This window comes from Chinchilla lanigera, unplaced genomic scaffold (genome assembly GCF_000276665.1).
Source record: "Chinchilla lanigera isolate Chin_1 unplaced genomic scaffold, ChiLan1.0 scaffold00016, whole genome shotgun sequence".
In the NCBI taxonomy this organism is placed as follows: domain Eukaryota; kingdom Metazoa; phylum Chordata; class Mammalia; order Rodentia; family Chinchillidae; genus Chinchilla; species Chinchilla lanigera.
This window is the reverse complement of record NW_004955417.1, coordinates 7,956,734-7,975,220: the sequence shown is the minus strand read 5'-3', so window position 1 is coordinate 7,975,220 and position 18,487 is coordinate 7,956,734. Positions and strand designations below refer to the sequence as shown.

At 37.8% G+C, this 18,487-nt stretch overlaps 1 protein-coding gene across 3 annotated transcripts in view; it reads right to left on the bottom strand.

Annotated features, from left to right (window-relative positions):
- Positions 1–5,453: 5,453 nt before the first annotated feature.
- Lrrc69 (leucine rich repeat containing 69) overlaps positions 5,454–18,487 on the bottom strand; it is a 94,387-nt gene continuing 81,353 nt past the window's right edge. For all 3 annotated transcript variants that reach the window (XM_005381774.2, XM_005381775.2, XM_005381777.2), the window contains one exon: positions 5,454–5,815. In XM_005381774.2, the coding sequence (XP_005381831.1) occupies positions 5,705–5,815 (111 nt within the window). In that variant the 3' untranslated portion in view covers positions 5,454–5,704. The remainder of the gene's footprint in view (positions 5,816–18,487) is intronic.

Here is an 18,487-nt window from a genome sequence, read left to right as displayed (position 1 = left end):
AGTTAAATATGAAAAAGATAATTCACAGCAAATCAGTAGTAAATCCATTCTCCTAGGCTTCAGGTGTGGCTCAGTGGCAGAGGGATTCCCTAGCCTGCACAACGCCCTGGGTTCAATCCCCAGCCGTATGTTTTTTAAAAAAAATCTTCTCTTTATTGTCTCAGAGTGCCATAGGTGCCATCTATTCTCAGGAAGCACATGCATCTGAAAACTCATATTTACAACATTATCCTAAATTCATTAGAGAAAAACTAAGGGACAGAGACGGGGAGAGTGCAAGTTGTGTTCTTCGGAGGGCTGGAAGACAGTACTTTCAAAGCTATGCGGCAGGTACATGCACCAATTCCCCAAGACGAATGCAGTTTTCATAGATCACAAACCTATACTCATAAAATAGTCCAGACATAAAAAGTACAGCTCCCATCAACAATTCCTACATGTCTGGAGATTTAAAAAATATTTCAAGATAATCCATGTGTAATATGTGAAAACTATGAAAAAATATTAATCGTCTAAAATTGAAAAAAAGGTAAAAGAGAGAGTGTAGAATTCTGGCTCTTGGAGACTCTCAGGAAGGAATAAGCACGTTTGAAGTGAAAGGTGCACTAAGCAGGAGCTTTACACTCTATACCTGGCCAATGATACACTGTGGGGTTTGGACAAGCTGCTTTACCCTTTCAGGTTCCCAGAACGTCGATCTGAAAAGGGAGATGACTCCAGGTTACAGACTCCTTCCCACATGAGCTCAGGGCATAGCTGCCTACTATTCTTTTACACAGACTCTTCAGGGACCTCTTTCTTCACCCCTTGTTTGCTATTACTTTTCCTCCTGTCCTTCTGGGCTCACTCTGCATTATTGCTAGAACCAACCTGACGAATCTTAAGTAGGCTGAAATAAATTATCCTCTGCATGAAGGTGTCTTCTTCACCAGAATAGAGCAAAAATACCCAAAAAAGTACAATTTAAATATAATTGGGCCAGACTGTGGGAGCATCTTGCAAACCTAGGGCATTCTGTACCAACTTGGACATATTCCCAGTACATTTCAGTTCTCCCCATGAGCATTAAGCAGTATCATTATGGCTGGAATCATCAAGCCTTCATTTGTTGCTCACCACCAGCTTTCAGGACAGCACAGCCTTTCCTGGGATGACGGGACTAAAAAAAGCCCAAGAGATCACCGCATTCAGTCGCTGGTATTTTCTAAGTGCTTTTCCCCTAGAAAAATCAGCATGTTGTGTATACGGAAACCTCACAGTTATATTAGAAGCCTGCTGGAACCCTGTGGATGTTCAAACAGCAAGCACTATCACCGCGAAATAGGCCACGTTAAGATGTCTGGCGACATTTTCACCAGGTTTCCTCCACTTGGCCCTTGTCATTCTAACACTCTGATTTTCACATCAAATCACTTTGATTTCCTTAGGTGCTTCTGAAATTCAGCAAGACATGTTCAAAAGAAATGATTATGGGACATGAATTCCTAAAACTCTCTTGGTACCAACCAAATGTGAATGTTCTTAGTACTGTGAGAAATACTGTAGAGTGGAAAACTATTTTTATACAATCTTCTCATGAAAAGAAGTTTGGTGTAATCAGTAAAATATCTGTTTCATAACAAATTCTCTATTTTTCTAGTATGTCTATAAAATAAATTGAATCAGAACTCTGGTCCATAGTACAGACCCCCATAGGAAGGAAAATATAGATAACATGTTTCAATATATTTGACATAAACAATCCCTGAAAATGGCTAGATTGAAAGCATCTAGTTCTATAATTATTTGTGTCAAAAAGTAGTACTTAATTGACCATGTACATTTAAAATACATTCAGGGAACAAAATTACTTCAAATCAATTTCATTTTTTGTAAAGAGTAATTCTGCTCCTTAAAGAACTTCTCAGCAACCTTGGGTCATTTGTGTGACCCCACACTAGCAAAATTATACAAGTAATAGAAAAAGATTTCTTAAGAATAATCTTCTAAAAGACAACATAAAGTCCCAGCACTATGACTAGGAAGTTTTTATTAGATTAAAGGAAGGCCATGGTAGTAATGTCAACTGTTTCTCTTATCTCCAACTCCTGCCTAATAATAAAGAAGAGTCACAATAAGGATGAAAGACAGTACAAAGGCATGTGCAGAGAAGCAAACACACACACACACACACACACACACACACACACACTTTCCCTGCATCGCATGTAATAGTTGCACGTTACCTGAATATCAGAAGCCTAACAGCCATCTATTGGCTCTAACTTTTCCCTTAGTTTTATTATTCATAATCTACCCTAAACTGCAAATTGGCATGCCATGATTCAGAATGCCAGCTTTAATCCTTCAGAAAAGAAATGAAAGAAAGAAAAAGAGAGACTGGCTTTTCATGGAAGACATGCCCAGCCTTATGATGCGGTCCTCTGAGGATATTTCTTCTTGTGACTTTTAAACAGGCTCTTCTTGTGCCTTTGGCCTTATTTCCATTAACAGACACATCTGTACGTGGCCCTGCATGTCTCTGATTTGTGACGATAGCACAGAGGGAAAGGAGCTTTATGGGGTTAGAATCCTACCCAGGGCTAGAAGATTTATGATTGTAGGAGAAATCTAAGTATGGCAATATCTAAACTGCAGCAATAAAATCATAACTTTTTTGTTGGTATAGGCCCATAAAACAGGTGATAAGACTTTATAGCAGCAAAGAGGACTTTAGTTTTTCTTTTTTATTCTCCCTCCGAGGCAAATGTGAGTAAAAAGGAAAATTCCAGAGACTACCCATGGGAGAGACAAACAAGAGAAAAATTGACTCTACATGATCTGCAAAAAAGTTAACGCCCCAGTTGTTTTAACCTCAGCTAGATAAGGATTGGTTGTAATTGTTAGAAAATAAAAATATTGGCAGTGTATCAGATTCCCAACAGTAGCATTTCAGATAGATTACAGATTCTACACCTTCTCATGTGCAAGCATGTCCACGTGGAATAATTAAGTTTCTGATTTAATTATGATTTAGAATATGGGGTAGCCACCAGCAGAAGTAGTGCAGACTTCCCTAGTGTGGTCCCCATGAGGACACTTGATACTTGATCATGACTCCAGCAACACTAATTTTCCTGACATCAGATCATGATTTCTCTTTAGCACACTAGCAGTTATTTGATGCTTTCTTCCTATCATGCAGGAGTCTAGCCTTCCAAATACTCTACTGATTTCTGTTTATTATACCTTTTAGAGTTCAATCTTTCACTCACTCCAGATCCCTAATCAAATACTATTATATTAGACCTAGACCACTCTGTATAAAAAATACTACCACCATTCTCGATCTTCCTAATCCTATTTTATTTTTCTTCAAACCACTCATCACCTACATTATTTGTCTGTTGTTTACTGTTCCCCCATTAGAACATCAGCTCTATTAGAATAGGGCCCCTGTTCGTCTTGCTGATGGTTATGTCTTTAGAATAGAGAACAGTGCCTTGTAAATAGTAGATCTTCAATGAATTTGTATTTGACAAATGAATAAATGAAAAAATAATAATTTGTGTAGAAGAGATTCTTTTCTATTCTAGATGTGCTGAAATCAAGGAGCTTGTAAACGTGGGTTAAACAGGAAGGGAGACTGAGGTGCTGCCACCACAGGTGTGATAAATGAAACTGGGAGAAAAGATGCTAAGAGAAGAGAACATAGGACTCTGAGAATCTCACAGGACATCAGGAAGAAAGGGATAGGGAGTAAAGCCAAGGAATGGACCTAAGGCATGCATTTGCAAAGGGGAAGATGTCAACGGAGCTCAAACCTGCAAGGAGGACCAGGCTTATGAGGAGCAGGTGGACGGAAAGGACAACACTGTTGGCTTTTGGAAGACCAATTTTCATGGAATTATGCAACAAAAACCCTTGTACCTTGAGATAGGAAAAATAACAACAAAATCAAAGGTAGAGGCTGAGAGCCAAGATTTTCTCCCATGCGACACCTTTATCAGGTGTCACCTGAGCTTCCAGAAACTACTGAACTATTGCTGAATACACATGTACACAGATGGATGAATGTTTAGAGTTTTCTTTCTGATCCCACAATGCCTCATAAATTGTGGATGAGGTCATGGGATTAAAACAGTACACAAAACATGTTTAACAGAGTAAATAATATGAAAATATTTCCCTAATCAAAATCAATTTACTGAGCAATAAATAGACACGGTTTACTGCCGTGACTCATTTTTAATGTTTCAATGTCTTTCATTTATTATGTGTTTGTTTGGTTTTTGTTTACAATGCATTCTTGATTAGTGGACCCTTTAGAAAGTTACCTGTGGCTTCATCTTTTCTGAGGAGAGTCTGAACCTTGTCCTTTGGGACTGAGGGTCTCTCTGCTGTGCTCCATTGATTTAGCCTCCCACTTATGGCAGAAGCATTTAAGGCAGAAAGGATATGTCCTGCCTTGGATTCACGAAGGCCAAGCTAGCAAGGTAACACAATACCGCGGAGGAAAGGATTCCACTCTGCTTTCTACCAGAAGAACTAAGAAACAGTTACATGAAGAAAAATATTTCCAGTGGAGTTTAAACATAAAATGATGGCTAAATGTCTTCTTTTTCTGAACACACAACAAATTAGACTAAATTGTGGTTCTCAAACTGGAGCACCCAAAGAAATCACCCAGAGGGTTTAGCTGAAACAGATATTTCTAGGCCACACACCCAGAGTTGGAGTCAGTAATTCTAGAGGAGGGCCAGATGAATTGCATTTGTAACAAGTTCTCAAGTGATGAATATAGTTTTGTACAAAACCAGACTTGCCTAAGCTGAGGATATAGCTCAGTGGCATAAGCGCTTGCCTGGCAAGCCTGAGGTCATGAGTTTGACTCTCGGTACCAAAAAAAAAAAAAAAAAAAAAAAAAATTTCACCAAAATCAGACTCGCCAGAACCACTGGTCTATGCAAGATACATGACATCTTTTTATTACTTCTTTTCCTAGTTTTCTGTTGTCCCTCAAAAAAAAAATGAGTCAAATTCTCATTTCAGCAACAACTGTACTGGCTTTTGTCAGCTTTTCTTGCTAAAAAAAAATTTAAAAGAAAAAAATTTGAAGCTTTAAAAACAGTAAAAAATGCTGTTATGAATTCTCATACCTGAGTTTCCGGTCTTCCACTCATTTTTAATGGAATGAAGATTTTACCTTAGTCAATAGATTTCAGTGCCTCAAATGAAATTATACAAATAAAATAGAACTATCTAGTATTAAAAGGTGATTCACCAAAAACTGATTCTCTTGCAGTTGTGAAACATTCAAATAAACACATTTTCCCACCAAATTCTCTTAATACTTTTCTAGAAAAGGAGAATAGTGATCATAAAGTGATGGAGTAATAAATAAATAAATAAATAAATAAATAAATAAATAAATAAATAAACAAACAAACAAAACTTACATGGCACACAGATCATTCTTTCTTTTTTTCTATTCTTTATTTTCATTTTAAGCCAAAGGAAAATAGCATTACTGAAGCCTTACAATCTAATGGTAGACTATCACGCTTAAATTAGGATCTGTGTAATTGAATGATTTGTCTTCCTATGCTAAACATTTGTCTTCCTTTGCTTAACAAAGAGCTTGGACACCACATGGCACGGTGGTAGGGCATGAGCTGACTGTGCAGAGCAGCCAGGAAGGCACTGAAGGAGCATCTTGCCTGTTCTATTCTTGAGAAATTCCAAAGAGGTTAGGTTGACGCTGGTTAAAACATTTGTAAGAACAAAGTAATATTCGGACAGGTACCAGCTGTAGATTTTTGCTTATCTTGCAGTTCTAAAATGTAAAGATTAAAAATTAAATTAAGGTTGTGCCCATAAATATTTTTGATTAAAATAAGCAATTACTTTTGCAGAGGTTTCAGAACATTGACTCCTAAAGGACACACTATTCCATTTATGCTTGATTTGCTCTTTTCCCACACACAAACTTAACTAGCAAAGAAAGGTATGTTCGCCACTAAACAAAGTTCAGATGATAAAAGATAATACGTGTTTTGATACAAACATTAACAGACAGCCTAACCATAGAGCATCTGAGATGGTCAGAAACGATACAAATTCTACATAAGCCTATTTGACAGAGATGTTAAATTGTCAGTCCTCCAACATTTACTGAACTTCCTCTTAAGAATCTTGGTTCACTGTCTGTAATATCCATTAAAATCTGCACCAGGTGGGAGCCTAGAAAATTCTTCAATACATAAGTGTTTATAGTAAAGTCTCTGTGACTTAAAATTTTACCCTTCAAATATCTCTGACTTTACTTATCAGTGCACAAAATAGGTAATCAAGAATGTTTCTGGCCAATTTAATGTCCATATCCTGAATACTTATGTATGAAACTATTATAGTCTATTATGAACAAGGCCCTGGGTGTGACATTCAGCACAGGAAGAAAGAAAAAGAAAGAAAGAAAGAAAAAAAGAAAGAAAGAAAGAAAGAAAGAAAGAAAGAAAGAAAGGAAAGGGAAATATTTGCAATCTCAAAGGCTTCTCACTTTATACACTTTATAATCAATTTCTGAAATCAACATAGCTCTAAAATAGAGCAAATCCAAAACAGAGACACACAACTAGTAGTTTAATCAGTTAATAATACTACTTAGTTTTACCATGAAACCAATTGACCAACATCATCACAAACCACAATGAGAGATTTCATTACTGTCCTGTTCACTCTTCCACAAAAGAACTTTGATATCCCATGTAGAGGTTTGACTACTTGCACACCAGTATAATCCACCCTTGAGAGAGTAACAGCCTTCTAACACTGGTGATGTGTCGGGGGGCAGCCAAAGTTACAGGTCCTATCTCCTTTACATGCACCTCCAACGGGGACTATGAAGTGCTATAAGTACTGTAGATGAAGGTTTAAAAAAAATGGAATTATGAACCTGAGTTCTTCCTACAGAGATGTATAGTTGCCCAACCAGCAAACATTTCCTGAACTCCCTAGTAGGCATCTTGGTTTTGCCTGGCACAAAAGCCTGCTTTTTTCCTTTGGAGACCTGGCCCTTCCAATCTCAGTGCATATTTTGGGGGATGAGTGGTCCACCAATTCCACAGTCAGCTCAAGACAGACCACATAATTCAGGCTCAGGCAGTGATCCAACCACTTCCCTCTGACAACTGTGATTAGTCTGGGGTGATCACATGACCTGAAGCAATCCAACAGAGCCAGTGGGCATCAGTCCCAGAACTTTCGCTGGATCTACTAAGAGAATGAAGCTCTCCCTCTAGTCTCAAAGGGCACAATTTCAGGAGCTCCTACCTGAAAATGAAGCCAAGGCAAGGAAAACAAAGACACTAAATTAAAAGGTCAGAGTCCTGGTAGTAAATGTGGGAACAAAATCTAGTCGTGATTAAATATTCAGCCAAACCCATCCCTGGCCTTCATACTGAGTCAGTGTGTAAGTTGGGTTTCCTAACTTGCAATCAAGAGTTCTGACAAATTATAAGTATTCTAAAATCTGCATGACATTAGGCAAAGTGCCAAGGGTACAAAACATGCAGCAACAATCCCTGCTGTCAAGAATCTTTTTAGCATCCAGTTGGAAAGACAAGAAATAAACATAAAAAATAACTAGAAACATATGGCTTAATTCAGTGATAAGTTCTATATGATCTCAGAGAAAGGAGACACTAGCATAGGCTGAACAGTCAGCAAGATTTCACAATATAAGAAAAAGATGAGTTGGGTCTGGAAAAGTGACCCAGATGTGGCTACCTGTGGGGAAGCAAAAGGACATTTCAAAAAGGGTGAACTACTTGAAAGCAGAAAGTCAAGAATGTGCTTAGCATATTGGGAAAACAATGTAATATCAACAATCAATAGACCACAAAATGTTAAAGCACAGGATATCAACAAAAAGTTCTAATGTCCAAGAGTAAAAGGAATGCATAAGTATTTTTCTAAAGATATACATGTGACTATAATAGCTAAGTGTTGAAATTACAGTTGAAGAACTAATAACAAAATCAAAAGTAAGCATAGTCTTTTCCCATTCCATTCCACAGACAGCCCTCTCATCCAGGCAGCTCTTCTTGCCCTTCAGTAGCATATCTCAGCTAGAACTAAAAGACTAGTGACAATACATCACACCACATCAATTTTATTTATCTCCTTCTTAAGAAAGCAGAGCAAAGAATAGATCCATAAGCCAAGAGGGGGAGGTTGAAGAGAGAAACATACATAAACCAAGGATGCAAGCGGTCACAGTGTTATCCAATTTGCTTTGACCCATTCCTCTGTGAGGTGAAAAGTTTATAATAGAAACTATTAAAGGCATTTTCTATTTCCACAGTGGTTTTAGCCATTTCCCTTGTGTCATTAAGAAACTGCATGGGCAGAGTTTAGCTTGGCTCTTGCTGCAAGCAGGAATGCAAAATGTCTGTGTTATTATTTAGTTAATTAGAATAAAATGAATGGTTTGTTTAGGTTTTCTAGGGTTAGGCTTAGGTTTTTATTTTTATAAAAAGCCATGATCAGTTGTAATGAAGATAAAACTTTGCTGGTTATTATTCTCTAAATTAATAATTTCAACTTGTGATACAGTATTTGGAGGCCTGTGGATTTTTTCTTGGAAAGTTTACTGAAAATAAAGGACTTGCCCTACTCCCTTGCTAATACACTTTTCTACCTTTTTCAACCTCAGTAATGTTTGCATAAGCAAAGTTCTCTAATATCTTACTAGTGGGTGCTCACTTAAATTTTCATTTCCACTTGTGGCATTATCTCAGTTCTTTCTACTGTTACAACAAATGTTCATTTGAAACAAACATGTTACAAAGGAATAGCTAAAAAAAAATGACTCTGTCCTATAAAGAACCTGTCTTCCCAAACCCAATTAACCAAGCTTTACAATCCTGTCAAATATAGTTACTGCTTTGATCATTGTTTAAAGATAAAAATTAAAGCACCACTGAACAAGTTATCCTTTTTATCAAGGCAATACAGAGATAAGGTATAGAGTTTGTCTATGATTAGACAAAACTGAAAGGATATCAATATATGCCCCTCACAAGGATAACCACATTCTAATTCCTGAAACTTCTGAATCACCCTACATGGCAGAAATATGTTGGACACAGGTGAGATAAAGAGCTTGAGATGGGTAGGTTCTCCTGAATTGCCCAGGTGGCTCAGTGTAATCATAAAAGTAGTTAAAAGCCGGGGAAGGAGGCAGGACAGAGAATACAAATGACATGATAGGATAAGAAATAGATCTACCATATTAGATTTGAAGACAGGAAGAAGGTCATGAGCCAAGGAATGTGGGCAACAAGCTCTAGAAGCTGTAAAGCACAAGGCAGTGAATGTTCCCCTGAGCCTGCAGAAAACAATGCACCGTATAACACCCTATTTCAGCCCAATGAGACCCTTTTGAATTTCTGACCCACTAGACTGTAAGACAACAAATTTTTGCAGCTAAGATGCCAAGTTTATGGAAATGTGTTGCAGCATGGATAGAAAATGAGTAGTGTACTGTGATCCAAATGAGCAGGACAATAGTGGCAGCCTCCCTCCAACTGTGGAATCAAGGCACTTTCAAGCTAGAAGAGACTTTGGTCTAGGTATGAAAACTATTCCAGAGGGAAAAGCGAAGTACCTTACCTTAGGACTCATAGTTCAAGATAGTCAGGACCGGAATCCAAGTTCACTAAATCATAGCTTTGTGTGAGTAGGTCTCCCAGCCTTTTTCACTAATGAGGGGTTTTGACTATAACTGAATAATCTTTAGAGAATAATTTGATGGAATGAGTAGTTGTTGTAAAATGTATGTTTCCAAATAACAGAAAGAAGGAGGAGGCTGCTCCAATGTTTTTCTGTCTCTAGTTGGTGAGTAACCATACTCACTTGCATTATCCAGCTAACACTTTAAATTCAACATGTCTATGATGAAACCCTGGGTCTTGCCTCCAAAGTCAGCTCCCCTGGGGCTGCTTCTTTCCCCTCACACCCTCAGAGGTTTCCCACACTCAATCCAGACATGCTCTGCCACCCGCCCTTCCTCACGGCGCTTCCCTTCCTGGCATTTCCACCACTACATCTGATCCCTGCACAAAGCAACTGTTCTGCTTAATCCTCCTTCTACTTCTTCAATGTTCAATCAGGGCTGCCCCCAAAGGACTCTAAAACATTCCTCTTTAATATCATTGACTGTGTTCACGCATTCAGTAGACTCTTATTTCCAAACAGGAGCAAGTTCAGACTTCTTAGTCTATCCAGGGGCAGGTTTGTAGACTTTTACCGCAATCGTTAAAAACTTTTTGTCTCCTCCTCCCACTCCCACCCACAAACCAACTATATTAATCCACTGCCGCACAGCTTGACTCATTCTTCATGTGGGCCTCTTCTCCTAACAAGTTCTCTCTTCTCTCTTCTCCCTTCCCCACGATCTGAATTCCACTTCAAAGCCTGTGTAGGTGCCTGCATTTTCCTGGATGCTGCACTAATCTCCCCTTCCACTTTGAAGCGTTAAAATAATTGATCTCTGCTCCTCATCTAACATTCAGCTTTTATTGCCAGTGTCTTTTACATCTGTAGAGTTTAAACTCAATTTTGAAACCACTTGGGGCTGACTAGGGCACTTACTTATTTGCATTCTACTTACCACACAGAGTTTCCCACTTAAAGTAGGCCCTAAAATATTTTTAGAGTGACTAAAAAAAATTTCTAAAATCCACAATGGATACTCAGGATGACAACACCTCCAAGGCAGCGGTGACAGTGCCAGCCTTGAGCATCACTCTGAAGCTCACTACTCCCTTTAGGAAGGGTTCCCACACATGCCAATGTGCCAAGGACAGTCCTGGCTTCCTGCTGTTTTTATAGCCATTTATAATTTCCACTTTCGATTTCTAAAGCATCTTGGCTTAGATGACACATTATATGATCCTTCTACCCTGAAGGCATTTTGGTCTGTGGTAAGGGCAGAATCCAGAAAGAAAATCCTGCTCGTGTCCCAGAGGGCCATCCAGGTAAGGGTCATTCTCTCCCCTGCAGAGTGGTCCTGCTCGTCATGGCCTTTGAATTTCACCAGGAAGGTTCAAATGTTTTGATCATGCACAGCTTCAGATAAATGAACTGAAGCTGAATTCAAGTTAGTGATTCTCTAGAAGGAGAAAATAGCATTTACTGAATATAACTATGACCCTGTGCAGTCATTTAAGCGTGCTCTAAAGGGAAGAGTGGGTTCAGGGAGTTCCTATAGGAATAGAAGTAATCAAAACAGTATGTAAGTTCATTTATACTGTAATTGCATTTTTACTATTTTCTGACTAAAATAATGAGAAATATACAATACCATTTCATTTTTTTCTGAACAATAAATACATATTGCTTTTTTGATCATTTAGTATTCAAAATGTGATGCCTTCTGATATTCACAGCGCCTAATGTATGTTAAATTGACTAACCGCTGCATAAATGTTTTAAAACCTACATTAATTTTCACAGCTGACTGGCTGAAATGATCAGTTTCATAAATGAATGTCAGTGGTATCTCAACAGTAATAACTTTTTATAGCAAAGTAAGATTTTACTCTAAGTAATGAGTAAAATTATTCAATGTAATCTTATGTTTCGTTACTGGCAGTCTGTCATAAAAACGGAATTAAGGTTACAAATTTTCATTTATTTTTATAAAGTAGATGAGCAGTTCACTCATTTGTTGTGAGACCTACTCAGTCCAATCTCTTTTGAGGGTGGTTTTAATTACATTACATCATTCGAGACAGGGTTCAGAGTTCTTGTTCCAAACTCTTACCACCCCAAACTCCTCAACTTTAAAAGAATCTGGGGAAATGTTAAATCTAACTAACGAAACTATAAGAAACGAAAACTATCAGGTGAATATCTTGGGCATAGGATCACTCAAGTGTTTTGAAAACATTTCATGAGACTATTTAGGTTACTATTTCAAATGTGATCCAAGTTAGTAGTAACTGAAAAGGATTAATTTTTGTTGCTGTTTCAAAGATTTATATGAAAGTATCAATTACACTGGAATTACCAATAATTCTGTAATTGTTAAGGGCTAACAACTCCGATGGGAGGGCTGTGACATTTGAAAAAAGGTGAAAGCATCCAGATGAATTATGGAAAAGCTTAATACTGCAGAGCAAACGTTTTTCATTTGTTTTCCTATTGTCATCTCCCTATTTTAGGAGTCAAGCAGGACATAATTTCACCTTCTCTGGAATAGAAGCCACTGCAATTTGTTATTCAGTTGTTCCTGCATTTCACAGTCCCATCTATCTCCCAGTGTCCCTTTCATGTGAGTACGAACCCTGTTGGATGCAGCATGTTCTATAAAGCACATCAGGCACAGCCACAGGCTGGTGTTACCAAATGGTTCTCTCTTTGCAATAAAGTATTTCTCACAAAGGTCAGCACTTAGTTTGGTTCCTGAAGAGATAATCAACAAGTGGAAGTGTCTTTAATAGGAAGGGACACTTCTAGGGAAACTAGCTTTGTCTAATCTTTATCTGCATAAGCAGGAAGCAATACAAAACCCTAAAGCTATACAAAAACAACTGTTTACCAACAAGGTTAATCTGATCACCATCCCATGTAATTAATTTGTGTACATTTTCACTCTATAAGAACAAAGAACTAATCATTTAAAAAAGCATATGTCAATTATTCCTCACCTATAATATATTCAAATCTCATTTTCATCGATTTTAATCATTTAAAATATCCTTCAATTTGTTTATAATGATTAATAAATTCATATTAAATATTTATTCTGAGTCTATTGTCATACTTTCCCTACTATCGTATTTTAAGTAAATACTTAGCTTAACTTCTTAAAAACCCTTCTTTAATAGGGTTTTAGAGTCAATAGCTGATTCAAAGCAAAACAATTTAAAGGTTTCCTTCTCACAATTGTCTGACACTCCCATGTCTTTGTCTATCATATTATCTAGTCATATAATTCTAGATTTTGAACTATTTTTCCTTGGCACTTTATATTTTTCTGGTATCTATTACTGCTAATGAGAAATCTGTGTATAGTTCATTTTTGTCACTTTTTTGTAGGTGATTATTTTTTTCCTTCACATTTTATCCTTAGCTCTTAATCGTTTATTTTTGGTGGTGTACAGTTTTACCAAAATGTGCTTGTATGTGAATTTCTTTATTCTAATTTTCACTCAACATGCTGGAAGACCATGTCCTTCTTCAATATTTGAGCATATCCTGCCATTAGATAGCATATACATGCAGGTCTCTATTTTTTTATCAATACATTCTTAATCCATGTTATAGTTTCATGCCTTCCTGCTGCTGTTTTGTAATGCCTTGAGGCATATAATTACCTAATTAAAAAGGAAAATTCATTTTTAATTTTTAAAATGAAATTATATAGATATCAAATTTTTTTATTCTTTTTCTTTATTATGCATTTATTGTTTCTTCAGTGATAACTAATGCTAATCTCAGCACACGTGTGTGTGTGTGTGTGTGTGTGTGTGTGTGTGTGTTTGATTCTTTTAAGAAATATTTCCATTTTTCTGGCCTGAATGCCAGTGGTTCTACACTGTATTCTACAAGTCAACAAAAGAAAAGTCTTACCTTTCTTTCACATGATGGTCTTCCAAACACATAAAGGTCACTCTTGGAAGCTACTGTACCCCAACTGATAAATAAGTTTATTTTTACATTTCCCTATGGTTCAAAATAAAAATGTGTGTACTATAAAAATGGAGACCTGAAAGTTATATCATGAGGAATTAGGTCAAGTAAGGTCCAAATTCCATGAATTGATAGATTTAAAACTTATAAACAAGCTATTTGATTTTGCTTGGCCTTAGTTATATCTCATCTGTAAACGGAGACAATGAAAACCAAGTCACAAGTTAATGTGAGGGTCAGGAAGTCATGTTACTCAAATGTTATCTCCTGAGGAAAGTTTCCCTTAAACCCCATAAGTAGTTGTTCACTTGGTCTGTGACTCCATAGCACAGGTACATATAGCTTATGATGCTTACAACAGTGTGTTGTTAAAATTTCATTAGTTCATGTCTGCAGTATGTCATGTGTACATTCCTTGTGCAGAGTTGCAACATGTACATAACACAGCTTAATTCCTTTTTTCATTCTTTTCTCTACCCTACCTTCTCCTCCCTCCATCTCTTGATCTCCTTCCAATTTGAAAATGATCTACTGACTTACTTCCTGCTCTCTGTCTTTTATTTTGATCTTTGTTTATAACTTGAATTTCTCATATAAGAGACACCATGCTGTTTTAATACTCATTTCTCTAATGGCCAGCAGTGATGATTATTTCTTCACATATTTAGTGGCCATTTGTACTTATTCTTCTGATAACACTGTATGTTAACTAAATATTCTGTGGTCTCTTCAATGGCATGAACTGTGCTTTGGATTTAAAGAGCCTAATACAGTACTTACACACAGAAAACATCAAAAATAGTACTGAAAAGGAAGAAATATGTAAAAATCATATTTTAAGTTGAAAAGCACTACCACTACCCATTTTTTTAGATGTTTAAAAACTTTCATCAATAGTTTGGTTTATTCAATTCTTTAATGTGATGGAATACACCAAGCTCATGGTGTTACCTAATAATTCCTAAATGTATGAGGACAGAATCAAGACATTAAAATCTTCCTAATTTGGTACACAACATACACTAATTGTAAGTTTATTATCTACTGATTCTCCCACATCCTACAATCTTGCACATATTTTAAAGTCTTTCCTCCAGTCCCCGCCTTCCAGAGAATACCCTGTGGCTTTCCAGTCTTTTATTTCTACATTTATTGGCAATTAATCAACACGCGCTCTCACTTCTGTGTTCCTAGCAGACTTCTGATCAGTGCAAGCTGCTTCTAGCCTTCTCCTTAGTGACACAAAGGACACCATGGTCATGTTCTGCTTTTCCATCTCTGTTTTTCTCTCCACGTGGAAGCTTTAATAATCTCATTTTTTAGCTCGTAGTACAAGAAAAATGCAGCCAAAATTTCTCATGCACAGAGAGTACTAAGGAAGAAGTTGAGAAAGGACTAGAAAACCAAAGGGACTTCACTGTCAGAACAAGAAGACATGGGGAACACAGCAATGCAGAGACCAATGGGAAACAGATCCCTCCGCAGACACCATAATGGAGGTAGGGCCATATTTCAGGTCTAGATATGGTGACCACACACATCAGAGGTGCCCACTGAAACAGGGACATTGGAAGAATATTCTGCTCCCACATCCCATGTCCTGACACTATTCAGGGGCTCCAGAAGCTGGGTAATACAGACAAGGAGAAAGGAGAAGGAAATCCTAAATAATCAAGATTAAATCTGAAACGAGTGAAAACATCCTTAAATCACCATATAAGCCTGTAATGAACTAGAATAAACCATTCAGTAGAATAGGTATCTAGAAGTTTAGTTCAGCAAAAGAAAAACCAAGGACGCCCTGTTTGTGGCAGGTCTGTATTTTAGAACTAGAAAATGTATGCCCTCTCTAGCTGGCTCTGCCCCTTCTGTCCCTGCTAATTCTTTCTCATTCTCCTTTCTTAACTCCTAGTTTTGCCCACTCAATTAATACTGTCATTCTCAGAAGTTTTGTCATTCTGGTCTTCTCTCCCCACCAGATACGTCCTCTTGGGCAATTTCCATTCCCATGGCTTCAGGTGCTAGACTTACCTAAGCAGTCCTTAAACACACATCACCAGGCCCATCCTCCCTTTGCCAAGCAAACATTTCCTCTCGCTACTCCACAGCTTCAACAACCACAGGGATCGGCTGAGCTGTGTCACCTCAAATTCCATATTTTGGACTCTTACTCCCATTATCCCTCACTGTGACTGAATTTGGAGATACGGTCTTTAAAGTAGTAATCAGGTTAAAATTAGATCAGGGCAGGCCCTAATATGACTAATATCTTTATAAAAATAGGAAATCTGGACCCACATACACACAGAGGGAAAAAAGCATTTCAAGACACAAGGAAAAGGAAGACCTCCACAACCTAGAGAGAGAGGCTGCAGAAGAAGCCAATCCTTTGGACACCATGGTCTTGGACTTCCAGCCTCCAATTTCCAAGAAAATGAATTTCTGTTGTTGCACCCCTCCAGTCTGGTAATTTATTATAGAAGCCTATCTTGGTTACTTTTCTCTCATTGCTGAGACAAAATACCTGACACCCAGAATTAAGGAAGGAAAGGTTTATTTAGCTCACAGTTTGTGGAGCTTTCAGTCCATACTTGGCTGGCTCTGAGGGGCTGGGGATTTAGCTCAGTGGCACAGCGCCTGCCTGGCAAGCGCAAGGTCGTTAGTTTGATTCCGGGTACTGGAAAAAAAACAAAACAAAAAACAAACAAAAAAACATACTTGGCTGGCTCCAAGGCAGAGTGACACATGGCAGAGGGCAAATGTTCATGGCTGTGTAAGATAGCAAAAGCAACAAGAGCACAGGGGAGGAGCAGCAGCAAGCAGCCTCTTTCCCTCCCTTATGTGTATGTAAACTACCCGCCCCAGGGCGGGTGTAGCACTCACACCCATAATCCCAGCATTGGACCATGGATCAATCAAAAATCTAGAAGCCCACCCCATGACTGCATGAGGATTTGGGGGGACATACAGACACAAACCATAACAAAGTCATGTTTGGGGGGACATACAGACACAAACCATAACAAAGCAAACTAACCCAGTAGCTTTCAAAATAAAGTTCAAACTTTACACACGAGAGCCTCCTGTCTCACACTTGCTTCTCTCCCACCTGGTCTCCCACCCTTCACCTTAAGCTGGCACACACTGTGCACTCTATTAGCACAACGGTGTCTTTGCACAGTCAGGTGCTTCCCTTGAAATGACTGTCCACTGGCTCCTTACTTGAATGCCTCTATATTCTTCAAAGCAGGCTTTCAAGCAATTCCTCTGAGAATAACTGTAACTTGTATTATGTGTTCTTACACAGCACACACAATCACACCACTAGACCCCAGGGACAGATTGAAAAATATCCCATTTAACTTTTTATGCCTTTTTCTCTCAGCAACTTGAGCACTCACTTCCACATCTACTTCTTACAAGAATGTAATTATCCTTTTCTGTCTGAAGACCTTAGTTTAAAAGGAAACAATCTTCTTAAGCGGCAACTATGTGCTTCCTGTATGATGCATCCACTGTGCTAAGCATTGTCTATGAGTTTGAGTGGATGAACAATGACAGAAGAAAGTTTTTCAGCATGAATATCTTGAATTCAATTGAAGTAACTGAGAAATAACTGGATTTAAAAGTGTAGAAAAGATGATCCGGCAGATCTGGCTTAGAACATGGAATCACACGCATCCGCGCTCTCCCCAGAGTCCCTATTTGGCAGTGTAGTGAACCTGGCAAAATCACTTCACTTCTCTGTGCTTAGCATTTCCCATCAGTGTCCTGTAGTTGTTTTGAACATCAGCTGACGTATTCCAGTTGACGTGTTCAGCACAGCATCAGACATACACTCACAACCAAATAAGTGTTGGTGGTGGTTATTTTTATTAGGCTGCAATTCCTGCATTAGAGACTTGAAGCTCATGTAGCTCATAGCATGATTTTGAGAAGGAATCTGTCCGAGCAAAAATGACCATGACACCTTGTCCAAGGTGTTCAAAACGTGGCCATGGAAAGCAGAGTGTTTTGCCAACTTTTGCCAAGTAACCTGACATGTTGTACTCATTAAATGTCTCTTGACTATGCCAATGTATTCCAGATGATATTGAGAACAACTGACAGATAGGTTACATATGTGATCAAGATTATATATTCTCATCCGGAGGAACATTTCTGTCCTCACTTTCCCACTGGTGATCTCACTTTTCACTTGATTTTTTTAAATATCCACTTAATTTGGACTTTTAAATTTCTACTAAGCAATTATCTCAATGTTGTTCTCTTTTACGTATGGTTAGTTCTGAGTAGAGGATTTTTTTAAAACCTTGATATTACCCTTTTGGCAGCAGCTCTGCTAGATTTTTATCTATGATACACTTGATGTAATACATCTGTAACCTAATAAAAAGTAAAAAAGGAGCTGGTACTAAAATTCAGATCTTCTGACTCATCAGTCATGGAGTTAAAACAAAATATGTACCAGGCACTGTGCTAAGCTCTCTATATATAATGGTGAACAAAAATTGTTCTTGAATTATTGGCATTTAAGTTCAATGGTAGAGTGAAATGTAAGAGAGCAAGTAAATAAATAAATTTAAACTTTGCTAAGTGCCATAGAGACTTCAGAACTTTCTAATATAAACACTGAGTTAAGTTGAACAAAGACATTTGCATAACAAAAGCATCAATGCTTTAACACACTAAATAACTGACTGTTCTTTATTCATTGAGAAGTTTTAAGATAGAACCAATTATACATGTACCTGGATGGGGGATGCTTTCTCTGAAAAAAGTTTCTCTTTTTAAAATGTATTTTTCT